The sequence below is a fragment of the Gekko japonicus genome, unplaced genomic scaffold (genome assembly GCF_001447785.1).
Source record: "Gekko japonicus isolate JY-2015 unplaced genomic scaffold, Gekko_japonicus_V1.1 scaffold222, whole genome shotgun sequence".
Lineage (NCBI taxonomy): Eukaryota > Metazoa > Chordata > Lepidosauria > Squamata > Gekkonidae > Gekko > Gekko japonicus.
The window spans coordinates 1,138,701-1,151,504 of NW_015167063.1; the positions used below are offsets into that span (position 1 = coordinate 1,138,701).

General features: G+C 45.3%; 1 protein-coding gene across 1 annotated transcript in view; it reads left to right on the plus strand.

The window, feature by feature from the left end:
- The window catches only part of SH3TC2 (SH3 domain and tetratricopeptide repeats 2), an 82,010-nt gene that overhangs the window by 20,798 nt on the left and 48,408 nt on the right, over positions 1-12,804 (plus strand). The window contains exons 3-5 of the mRNA XM_015412636.1: positions 1,730-1,849; positions 6,513-6,640; positions 7,340-7,445. Of these exons, the coding sequence (XP_015268122.1) occupies positions 1,730-1,849; positions 6,513-6,640; positions 7,340-7,445 (354 nt within the window). The remainder of the gene's footprint in view (positions 1-1,729; positions 1,850-6,512; positions 6,641-7,339; positions 7,446-12,804) is intronic.

Genomic DNA, 12,804 nt, shown 5'->3' on the forward strand with positions numbered 1-12,804 from the left:
CAACAATTACAGGGGACTGCAGACAGCTAATGACAGTTGAGGAAATCAGGAGGGGCCAAGAACCACCTTTGAGGTGAAGCAAAGCTGCTGGTCCAGCCTCTCTGATGGCTTCCAATACACTCCCCTCACCTTCTACACCTAACAGGCAGTTGTCTGTCAGGTGCAGACCCACCTCCACTGTGGCTTCTAATACTTCACCCCTCCCCCTCCTACACTGGACAGGCAGCTGCCTGTCAGGTGTAGGAGAGGAGGTGGGATAGCTTCCAACACCCCCAACCACCTACACCTAACAGGCAGTTGTTTGTCAGGTGAAGCCCCACCTCCACAGTGGCTTCTAATACTCCTCCCCCCTCCCCATCCTACATTGGATAGGCAGCTGCCTGTCAGGTGTAGGAGAGGAGGTGGGATGCTTACAGCCACCATGGAGGTTTGCTCAGCAAGATTGCCTTGGCACTGCTGCTGGCCCAGCCTCCCTGATGCCTTTAAATACAATCCCCCCCCCAACACCAGACAGGCCGGTGTCTGTCAGGTGTAGGAGCAGGGCCAGGGTATGAATGTTTATGGGGAGATCATAAAGGACATTTCTAGGAGCCATTTCAATGTGTGCCTCCCTCATGAACCTGAAGAAAAGTCCACCACATCACCACTCCCTCACACCAACTCCCCCTCACACTTACTGCCCCCAAGAAAGCTTTTGGCAAATGTCGAACCAGATACAGCAACACTACAAGGAGTAGGCAACTTAGGAATGCGGCAAAGGCTTTTGCATATAGCACTCCTGCAGGGCACTGAGCTGCACAGGCCAAGTACCAGCAAGGTGCTCAGAACAACACAGTCTCCATATGAGCAAAACAATCCAGGAACACAAGTACAGAGGCCATCACTTTCGTTGAAGGTAGCAGGAGTGGACTTAACAGACGACTGCTTCTTAAATGGACAGTTCTATGTGGCCTGCTCCAGAGTGAGCTCATCAAGCAGTCTGGTGATCCTAGCACCTGAGGGCAGAACCACCAATGTGGTCTACAGAGAGGTCCTTCAGTAGAGAGAAAAAAAGTACGTATGTCTCACTTAATTTCTTACACTACAATCTTCTCCATTAGAATTCCTATGACAAATGTCACATTTCAAATTTCACATCATCAGTATTATAACTGGATTTATGGAACTTAAATACCATAGCGAAGCACGGGTATCAGGCTAGTAAGAACATAAGAGAAGCCAATGCCAGATTAGGCCAATGGCCCATCCAGTACAACACTCTGTCACACAGTGGCCAAAAATACCAGGTGCCATCAAGAGGTCCACCAGTGGGGCCAGGACATTAGAAGCTCTCCCACTGTTGCCCCCCCCCACCCCAAGCACCAAGAATACAGAGCATCACTTGCTCCAGAGATCCTATCTATACCAAGTTGCAGTGGGAGAAATTCTGATTAGTTCATTCAAACAACAAAATCAGTTTTAGTTGATATACCTCTATTTATGGATTTCCCCCTTTCAAGGCAGTTGGGACTACAATAAAAACTAACAAGTTTGTGGTTGGGAAAGGTTAACCTCTCATCCAAACTTGGTAAATTTGTATACAAAAAGAGTATCAGCCCCTATGATGAAAAGGAATTAATTTCTTGCCTTTGTCATCACTGCTGAATGAGAATGAGATTCTTGCAGCTCTGTAGCTCTGTAACTCCCACCTCTATAATTTTATTTCTTTCTGGTTCTATGTACTCTCCAGGTGAGGAGTCATCCTCTTGTTCATCTGTCCAACCTGTGTTCCTGGCCAGTTGGTCCAGTCTGTACCAGTACACATCTGAGCCTCCAGGAAAATGTTTCCAAAAGGAGAAGATGGCATCAGGTAGTGAAAATAAAACTTGCTCTCTGTTTCAGAGCTTAGAAGCACTAGTAATGTCATGATCGTTTGCTGAATTTAATGGGAGTCTTCATTGTAAAACCTATGTTTGCCTAAACAGGAAGAAAACAGATAGAAGTAAAGGTGAGAGTGTTCCACTAGACTGAGTAGGAAGGCTCATGGAAATGAGTCAGATGGCTTAGCCCAGAGCTGGTTGAGTCCCCTAATTCTACAAAATGTCCATATGTTTAGAATGTCCAAGGAATATTCAAAATCCCACTAACACTGAATGTATTAATTTTTGTGGGTCTTTCTAAATTTGTAAAACTTTTTTTTTTTTGCTTCTGTGCTTATGTTTGAGAATGTGTGTGGATGTGCTTGCGCACATGCTTGCTTTGGAGTGATTTAAAAAAATCTTGTCCCTGCTATGGCCTTGTCTTATATCAGACTTTACACTTCAATTGCATTTGCTGCAGCTATACCAATTTTATACTTGTTTCGCAACACGTAAGTGTGAAGGCAGACACACCCCACTAAACATTTATGGACATATGCTAGGGAGCCCTGCTTTTTCAGAATCACCCCCCCACACACACACACAGTGGGGATAAGCTCACTGCATTTTAGAAACATGAATATGCCTTTCACAGTTCATTGTGAGTGCAGCCATTGCAAACACAGTTACTTCTCTGCTCAGTTCTTTGCCTCGTGGGTGGCAAGGGGAAGAAGAGTCAAGAAGCTACAGTGGCAGAGGTAGTATCCAGCTTCCTGGCTTATGGTTACATTGTTGTTTCAGGTTCTGCTGATGGCTCCTTTTCAGTGAAAATTTCCTTTGCCCTGCTCTCCTCTATTATAGCATCTATAAGATGGGAGAGATGGGCCTGCCTCCTTTTGTTCCCTTTGAATGACTTGGGCAGCTTCATCCATTCTCTTGAAAGAAAAACCAGTTAAATGAGCATCCATTGAGCAATTTATTTTCTTTCTGGTTTTAGCTATAATACAACTTGTTTTACAGACTGGTACAGTTAACTGCGGAGAAAGAACATTTAAGTGAACCTGCTTATAAAAGCATGCCATTCTTGCAGCCCATATTTCCTGGCATGCATTTATCTTCTAAGCCCACAGACATAGCCCAGGATTTAAATCCTGTTAGCCTGCCACAGCTGGGAAAGAGCAACTTGGATTTTTTTTTTAATGGGCCTCAAGCATCATTAGCGTAATTGCTGCCTAAATTTCCAGTTTCCAAGAGCTTTATGTCTGTGTTTGATGATGTGTGAAGTAGAATGAGCACAGCTAGATGTTTCAGATAGCAGCCTTTATGAGGGAGCTCAGTTCCTCCCCCCCCCCCCAAAAAAAACCTGATGAGCAAAGACTTATGCAAATCAAATGTTTTCCTTCAAGAAAGGTAGTTACTAGGAGGCCCCTTTCCCCCCCAGGGTGGTTTCTACCAACTCCTGTTGCTACCCAGATCCGCAAGAAAGGAAGAAAGGGAATCCTCAGAGGCTTGAGGAAAGCTACTGAGACTACCATCGGCGGCATCCTGTTGTGCTCGTAGCTATATGAAGATAATCTCAGATATCTCATTCTCTTGTCCTCTGTTACTTTGGAGGCTGGTTTTCTCTTCCAGCATGTCATTTTATTTATTGAAAGCACTCTCAGTGCTTTCTGGCCATCCCTCCCTATTGCTCGAGGCATTGTTCGATAAAACCAACATAACATACCAGAACAGTCATTAAAAATGAACAGGCAGGAATAAAGCTGAAAATAAAATATTTAAGCAATACAAACCACCCTGCCCTGAAGCATGCTCCATTTAGTCACCTTTAGTAGGTATAGCCAGTTCAGCTTCCCAAACAGAATGGTAACAAGGAGACCAAGCCTTGGGGCTATTGCAGGAAGGCCCTGATCCTCTGTGCTGCTGCTGTTTGAATGATGGGACTCTAAGCAAGGCCCAGTCTTAACTAGGATATAGTTCTGGTAGGAAGAGCCATTCCCATTAACAAGTTATGTAAATTAAAATATATATATATTATTCTTCCCACCACTTGCCAGAACACTTTTAAGTTGCTGCTTACTACACCAGTTTGGTGTAGTGGTTAAAAACAGTAGACTCTAATCTGAAGAACTGGGTTTGATTCCCCACTTCTCCACATGCAGTTGCTGGGTGACCTTGGGTCAGTCACAGCTGTCTCAGAGCTGTTCTCTCAAGAACAGTTCTCTTAGAGCTCTCTCAGCCCCACCTACCTCACAAGGTGTCTGTTGCAGGGAGAGGAAGGGAAGGAGATTGTAAGCTGCTCTGAGACTCCAAGTGAAGGGCGGTATATAAACCCAATCACTTCTTTCCTTCTTCTTCTTTAGGTGTTTAAAACAGGTTGGCTAAAGCAGCATGTCATTTACCTCCAGGCATGTAACAGTAGTCCCAGCCTAATGCGACACTACCCTTCCCTTACCAAGCAGTTACCAAAGATTCATATTTAATTAAATGTATTTGGAGTAGGGTTACCATATTTTGAAAAGCAAAAAAGAAGACGTATTTCCTGACTCAGTACTTCAAACAAGTGATCATTATGGCAAATCTCATTTTAAATACCCCTACTATTTAAACTGGGATAATTGCTACTAATTAGCAATGTTCCTAACCTTCCAACATAAAAAGAGGACAATTTCATCAGTTTTTAAAAAAAGAGCTCCAAAGAGGACAGACATCAAAAAAGAGGACATCTGGTAATCCTAATTTGGAGAGAATTATTTTCCCCCAGTCAAACTAGTGATTTACTAGAGGCAGAGCTTTTCCTCAGATCTCCAGCAAGTTGCTCTAGGGCTTTCAGATTAATGCTTGGAGAATGAATGTGGGTCAGGAGTGGGGGATGGGAGTTGATAGTAAGAAAAAAAGGAAGAGGAACAAACAGTCCCTTCCCTCTCCAATGTGGCAGGTGCCACTGGACTCAAACTTTGTTCCAGTACAGGATATGTTTTGCATGCATGAAGTTCCCGGTTTGCTCCCCAACTTTTTTGCTTAAAGGATTTCAGCAATGGTGACAGAGAATTCTGCTTGAGGTCTTGGAGGAGAAGCTGCCACTCAGAGCAAATATTCTGGTCCAGAAAGGGCATTTGTCTAATAGGTATTAGGCAGATGCTTATATCTCTTTGTCCCCTTTCATTACGCCCTTATTTTGCCTCCTCTGAAAAGTTGACAGTGGTCCTTCTGCCTGCATGGTGACTTGTCAGGTAACTCCAGGGAATTGGATCCAGGAAGTCAGCCTGCACAGATAGGAGAGGGAACTCTGGAAACTGAATCCGTGTCACTGGCTGTAGGGGAAGGGTTCCCAAATGGTAAGTTTTGTCTAATTGTGGCTTTATCCCCCCCCCCCACATCAGTAACTTAAAATAAAAGAACAAGATAGTTCTCAGCAAAATTTCTGAGAAGATCATATCATGAGCATTGATGTAGCTTGCACTGCATTGCTATTAGCATTGCAAAAAGTGGAGAATAAGATGTGAAAAGTGAAGAAGAGCGAAAGAGAAGAGGGTTTATTGCAGGCCAGATTCTGTCACTCTCAGTGCAGATAACAGCAAGAATGATCTAGAAATGTGGAAATATCCTATAACATTCTACATTTTTCTATCACCGAACAACATTTAGCATTTGTACATAAAGCTTATTCAGGTTTAATAGTCAGGGCAACACATGAACTGGCAAAGGACAGGTAAGGATAGCTCCCTGACTCAGATGTGCCCTCATGCAATCACCGATTCCCATGTGATCATTTCCTGTGAATTTGGATACAAAGAGAGGTTAATATGCAAAGATGGCTAAATGAGTGTGAAATGAAAATGCCATACAAATGTTGATAAGGGGTCCTTCTAAGTCAGGAGGAGAGAATACTTGTGTCACAAGTGGCCTCTTCCGTTTTAGTAGCTCAAGATGGGGAGAGGTTGCCAGCAGCCCTAAAGGTGAACCATCTGATAGTAGTAGCATATTAACCCCCCTCTAATAGGCTGCAGCGACTACAACAGAACGGAAAAGAAAAAAGCTCTGAGTATTTTCAGTATCAGTGATTGCCTCATAGTTTGTTTTGAGGGAGGTAAGAAGGAGACATTTTCCCTTCAAAGTCCATTATCTGGCAGGCGTCTTGTTGCTGAAATGTGCCTTGTAGGCCCTAGCAGGCATGTCAAGGAGGAGGAATTTCTGCCTGTTACCTGAGGGGGAAATCACTCAAGCAGATGAAAACTGTTTAATGTTTCCAGTGATGTTTACTCGGTACATTTCAACTGCTTGCACATGGGTGTTTTTGAAACTAGTGAAAGATTGAAAGTGACAGATGTCATAACGTGATCGCTGTTGGAGCACCTTCTCAGAATTATCCTGAAGCCAGCTGTTCCAGTTCTGGGACTCTAAATGCGATGTAGAACTTGCCTCCAGTGCAGTCATTAACCCGCAATTCTAACGCATGGCATTTAGCAGTGTGATAGATATTTATATGCATGAGTGAGCTTCCATGTGACAGCCATTCCAGGCTCATCTTCTTTATAATCTTCACTAATATGTGCAATCAGACTTAAATGAGGGTTGATCGTTGAAGAATAATGACTCTGAGAAGGGGCAGTTATAAGTATAATATTTTCTTTCCTTTAATTTCCATTTCTCTTTTTAATTTTCATTTTAAAGAGATCTCCCTCTCGTTTTCTGTCAAGAGTCGTTCTGGGCAGGGCCTGAACCATCAGCTGCAGGAGGCAGCAAGAAAGAGGTTGTGGGCCCTGGAAAATGATGATAAAGATGTTTGTGGGCTTTTCAAGGTAAAGTGGTTGTTGCATGTCACCCTTAGCAGAGTTACACCCTTCTGTGTCAATTGTAGTCAATGTGTTGTGTGCTCAGTTGCCCTGTAAAACACCTGGCATTGCTGTAATGTTGGGAATATGGCATAAGAAGATGGTACAGCTGTAGCTCTTCTTCATGTTTCCTGGCATTCCTACCTAAGCCAACCAGAGATGTATTGTTACCATCATTTATTAATAATATTGTTACCCATTGTTATCGTAGGTGCCCATGTGATGGCAGCAATCTGTAGAACTCAGTTATCTATACAGTCAAGTACCAATAGGACAAAAATGTATCAGGATGAGTTTATCATGGGAATAAGCCTTCAGTGTTGTCCTTAGTGCAGGGCTGAACTGGGTTGCTTTGCCTTTGCTGCAGACTAGGCATTGGGTGTAGAATTATGGTGGTCCAAATGCTGAAAAGGCACTGTATCTACCTGTGAAGATGCTGGGGTGCTAGCAAACAAATGGGAGGGGTAAGAGATGAGGGTTGTACTTAAATATACTGGAAGCTAGTCAAGCCCCAGAGACATTGCCATGTTCAGTGCTGACAATCCAGTTGTATGGGCAGAGAACTGGCCCTGTGTACTAAGCAGAAGGGTCTGACATATCACTGTTCAGCACATGAGCTGGAGAGTTGCTAACTTCTGGCCTACACTTTCCCAAACTTCTTTGCAGGAACTGTCAGCAAGGCTGGTATGCATCCAGGCACAAGAGGATCGGTTTTTATTGTCCTTCAAGACCATAGAAGAAATCTGGAAGTTTTCAACATACTTGGCACTTGGTAGGTCACAAGAAACTGAGGGGTGATAGTCATTCTGTCAGCAGAGCATAAGGGTGAAACCTTTATAAGGTGTGTTGGCCTGATCCTTAGGGTGGGACTAGACTAGATGTTAAGACAGACATGAAGCTGTCAGCATTCTGTGCTTCCATTTCCCTTTTCCTTGTAACACCTAGCTTATCCAAAGTTCTCCCCCCTCCGCACTGATACCCAATGATGCAAATCACAAGTGAGGTGGGACAATGCACGATCATATCATCATGTTGTATTAAATGAGACATGAGAATAGAAAAAGAAAAGAGAAAAAGACAGAGAGTGAGCAGCAGCAGCAGCTTGGTTTCTTTTGTACCATCCTGTTTCCATACATAGAAAGCCTGAAAAATAGTGTGAAGCCTTCTGAGGTCTTCCTTTAAACATGTAAGAATGCAAAGATCAAGGTAGGCCAAGAGGGTAATAGCCAGTGGTAGGCGTATGTGTCAGCTATGCTGCCATAAGGGTTGGGGGGTGGGGTGCCAGGACTGCTGCATTCCTTTTTGGCTTCTGTAACGCTTGCTTATCTATGGCCTTGCAGGTGGTGTGTAGTGTCTGGGATTCTAGGGAACCGTGGGAGCACTTTCGGTTCTCAGCTTCGGCTCTAACGGCCTGGGGCTCCTCCTCCTGCGCGCGGGAATGTGGCTAATTGGCCTAAGGAAGGAGGGGTGCATACAAATATCCTATATCCCATTATGCTTGTAGGAGCAACGCCATTCTTAACAGTGCCTTTGTTAATGCATCTATAGCTCTTCAATAAAGTATAACCTTTCCAATAAGCGTGTACTCAGTTGTTGGCTGTGGAACCTGACATTCTGTTAAGAATCCCTCATTCTCTATCTACGCACTTCTCTCTCTCTCTCTGAAATGAGCGACAAAGAGGAGAAACAGGTCCCCTCCGAGGAGGAGATTCTGATCCCCACCACGTCTGGGGGGGAGACTCCCACGACCCAGGCGATGGCACCTGTGACCACTACACCTCTGGTGACCGCCGCTGGGAAGGGAGTGGAGTGGTTCCAAAGATGACCTCGACCCATTTGTTCCTGACTCCTTTGGGGTTGCGGCAGCCACCTGGCCAGGGGTACCAACTGAGCTCCAGGTGGAGCCAATTCAACCCGGACTCCACGGCAGAGATTTATATGCTTACGCAGAGGTCCCGGAAAGACAGTAGGTTTGACCTGGGGTTTGCCTAAGCTGGAAATTTCCCCCCCCCTACGGGGTCCCCTTAGAGCCACCGCTGGGAGCATGGGTGACGGAGAGGTCGAAGGCGAGGAGTGGGCGTGCATCCCCTATTGAGGGACTGGAACTAGCCCATAGAATGGAGGTGGCGGATCGGGAGAGGCGGCAGCTGCAATGGGAGTTGGAGGAAGTAATCTAAGCGATCCCGCAGTTGGTGGTCCAAGCCATCTGAGCGGAGAGGGAAGCCCAACTGGTGGCACTGGTAATCCCTGCTGCCCCACTGGCACCTCTGCCACCACCCAGATCGGAGAATGTACCCGTGCCGGGACCAGGGGAGGCCCCGGCTCCAGCACCATGACCAGGCAGCCCTAGAGGCCCGGTGCTACATCGCCTGAAAGACCTGATCAATGCCACGTTCTACAGAAACCCTGAGGAACTATCCTACTTTGTGGTTCGAGTGATGAAGTTTGTGGAAAGGTCAGGCCACCTGTTTCCAGATGACAGCAGCCGAGTGGATGTGCTGGCTGCCCGTTTACGGGGAGCCGCGGCGGCTTCGTATGTGGGATTACACAATGCCAGGGGCCCGGAGATGGTGAATTTGGATGCTTTTATGTGGGCATTGCATGCCCAATTTGAGGACCGGAACGCCGGGCCCAAAGTTAGGGCATTTCTACGCACCCTGAAGCAAGGGAGATCGGTGAGGGAATACTCCTCTGAGTTTAAGTTGCACGCAGCCAAGGTCCAAACTTGGCCAGATCCGGTGCTAGCTGAGTTGTACTGGGTGGGACTGAACCCAGAGATCCGAGAAACAGTCCTACGGGAGGTGGACCCGATCTCTTTACTGGCATGGATGCAAGAGGCGGAGAGTGCGGAGACCCGCCTGAATACCCTGTGCCTGGGCATCGCAACAGTGGGGGGTAAGCCTAACCCCCGGCGCAGAAGATAAAACCGGCAATGTTTGCTGAGTCTACCCGAGAGCAATGCATGCGCCAAGGGCTATGCCTAAAGTGTGGGGAGCGGGGTCATTTCACAGCTGACTGTGGTGGATTGGGCCCAGGGAAACAGAGCTCGAGCGATCCAGGGAAAGCATGCCTAGCAACCCCGACCAGGAAGTTGACAGGGAAGCCGAAATTTGCCAAAGCCCTCCAGGCAAGCCCTGAGGAATTGGGAGAAGAACATAAGAACATAAGAGATGCCAATGTTGGATCAGGCCAAAGGCCCATCCAGTCCAACACTCTGTATCACACAGTGGCCAGAAATACCAGTGCCATCAGGAGGTCCACCAGTGGGGCCAGGACATTAGAAGCCCTCCCACTGTTGACCCCCCCAAGCACTAAGACGACATAGCATCACTTGCCCCAGAGTCCCTAACAAGGACAATAGAAGCCCTTCCACGGATGGACCTCTGCTCCATATGCTTATCTAATTCCCTTTTGAAGCTGTCCATGCTTGTAGCCGCCACCACTTCCTGTGGCAGTGAATTCCATGTGTTAATCACTCTTTGGGTGAAGAAGTACTTCCTTTTATCAGTTCTAACCCAACCGCTCAGCAATTTCATGGAGTGCCCACGGGTTCTTGTATTGTGAGAAAGGGAGAAAAGTACCTCTTTCTCTACCTGCTCTTTCCCATGCATAATCTTATAAACCTCAATCATGTCACCCCTCAGTCGTCGTTTCTCCAAGCTAAAGAGCCCTAAGCGCCTTAACCTTTCCTCATAGGGAAAGTGTTCCAACCCTTTTATCATTCGAGTTGCCCTTTTCTGCACTTTCCACAAAGCTATAATATTCTTTTTAAGGTGTGGTGACCAGAACTGCACACAGTGTTCCAAATGAGGTCTCACCATTGATTTATATAGGGGCATTATGATATTGGCTGATCTGTTTTCAATACCCTTCCTAATAATCCCCAGCATAGCATTGGCCTTCTTTATTGCAGTCACACACTGTCTCGACATTTTCAGTGAGTTATCTACTACAACTCCAAGATCTCTCTCTTGATCAGTCTCTGCCAGTTCAGACCCCATCAACGTGTATTTATAGTTAGGATTTTTGGCTCCAATGTGCATCACCTTGCACTTGGCCACATTGAACCCCATTTGCCATGTTGACGCCCACTTGCCCATCCTTGACAGATCCCTTTGGAGTGCCTCACAATCCTCACTGGTTTTCACCACCCTGAACAACTTTGTATCATCCGCAAATTTAGCCACTTCACTGCTTACTCCCATCTCCAAATCATTAATGAACAAGTTAAAAAGCAGTGGACCAAGTACTGATCCCTGCGGTACCCCACTGCTTACCACCCTCCACTGAGAAAATTGCCCACCTACACTCACTCTCTGTTTTCTATGAACTAGCCAGTTTTTGATCCATAAAAGGACTTGTCCTTCTATCCCATGATTTTTGAGCTTACTTAGGAGCCTTTGATGAGGAACTTTATCAAAAGCTTTCTGGAAGTCAAGGTAAATAATATCTATTGGATCCCCCTTGTCCACATGTTTGTTCACCCCCTCAAAGAACACTAACAGGTTAGTGAGACAAGATCTTCCCTTACAGAAACCGTGCTGAGTCTGCCTCAATAGGTTTTGTTCATCTATGTGCCTACTAATTCTTTCCTTAATAATGGTTTCCACCAATTTACCCGGTATCGACGTCAGACTGACTGGCCTGTAATTTCCCGGATCTCCTCTGGAACCCTTTTTAAAGATGGGAGTGACATTAGCTACCTTCCAATCCTCAGGAATGGAGGCAGATTTTAAGGAAAGATTACATATCTTTGTCAGGAGATCTACAAGTTCACATTTGAGTTCTTTCAGAACTCTCGGATGTATGCCATCTGGGCCTGGTGATTTTTCAGTTTTTAAGTTGTCTATCAGTTTTAGGACCTCCTCTCTCATCACCTCAATCTGACTCAGGTCTTCCAACACCCCTCCTGAAATCAGTGGTTCTGGAGTGGGCAAGCACTTCTCATCTTCCACAGTGAAGACGGAGGCAAAAAATGCATTTAGCTTCTCAGCCATTTCCCTATCATCCTTCAATACTCCTTTTACCCCTTGGTCGTCCAAGGGCCCCACTGCCTCCCTGGCTGGTTTCCTGTTTCTAATGTATTTGAAGAAAGTTTTATTGTTGGTTTTTACGTTTTTTGCTATATGCTCCTCATATTCCCTTTTTGCCTGCCTGACCTCAGACTTGCATTTTATTTGCCATAGCCTGTGTTCCGTTTTATCAGCCTCACTGTGACTAGCTTTCCACTGCTTAAAGGAATTCTTTTTACTTTTTACAGCCTCCATTACTCTGTTTGTTAACCATGCAGGCTTTTTCCTATACCTGTTTGTGCCTTTCCTAACCTGCGGAATATATATTTTTTGAGCTTCTAGGATCGTAGTTTTAAATAGATCCCAAGCTTCCCCAATTAGGTTTTTGGCTAGATATGTTTAAATGCACCGCTCTTTCTTTTTTCTTTTCTTTCTGTAATATCTAAATCACGTGGGCAATTTAAAAAAAAAGTAATTTCCTGAGTTCAGAGGTGCAAAGATAGGAGTTTTATTGTTCTTTTCCATTTCTTTGTCCATCAACCCTTACTGCAAGGAGAGGGGAAGCCCATCTCTTTCTCACCACAGCTACAGAATTGACCTAGATCACAAGACGTAACTTTCCACCCAGCTATCTGATTGTGAGTAAATGATCTTCTGAATGCGTGTGAAGTTGATTAAAGATGATATAAGCTCTCCTCAGTAGTCATGCGTTGACTCACACCTAGAGAGCGTTGACTTAGCACAGATCGCGTTGGACAGGACAGACCCCATCAATGTGTATTTATATTTAGGATTTTTGGCTCCAGTGTGCATCACCTTGCACTTGGCCACATTGAACCCCATTTGCCATGTTGATGCCCACTTGTCCAACCAACTCCAAATCATTAATGAACAAGTTAAAAAGCAGTGGACAAAGTACTGATCCCTGTGGTACCCCACTGCTTACCACCCTCCACTGAGAAAATTGCCCATTTATACTCACTCTCTGTTTTCTATTAATTAGTCAGTTTTTGAGCTTACTTTGGAGCCTTTGATTTTTTGAGCTTACTTTGGAGCCTTTGATGAGGAACTTTATCAAAAGCTTTTTGGAAGTCAAGGTAAACAATATCTATTGGATCC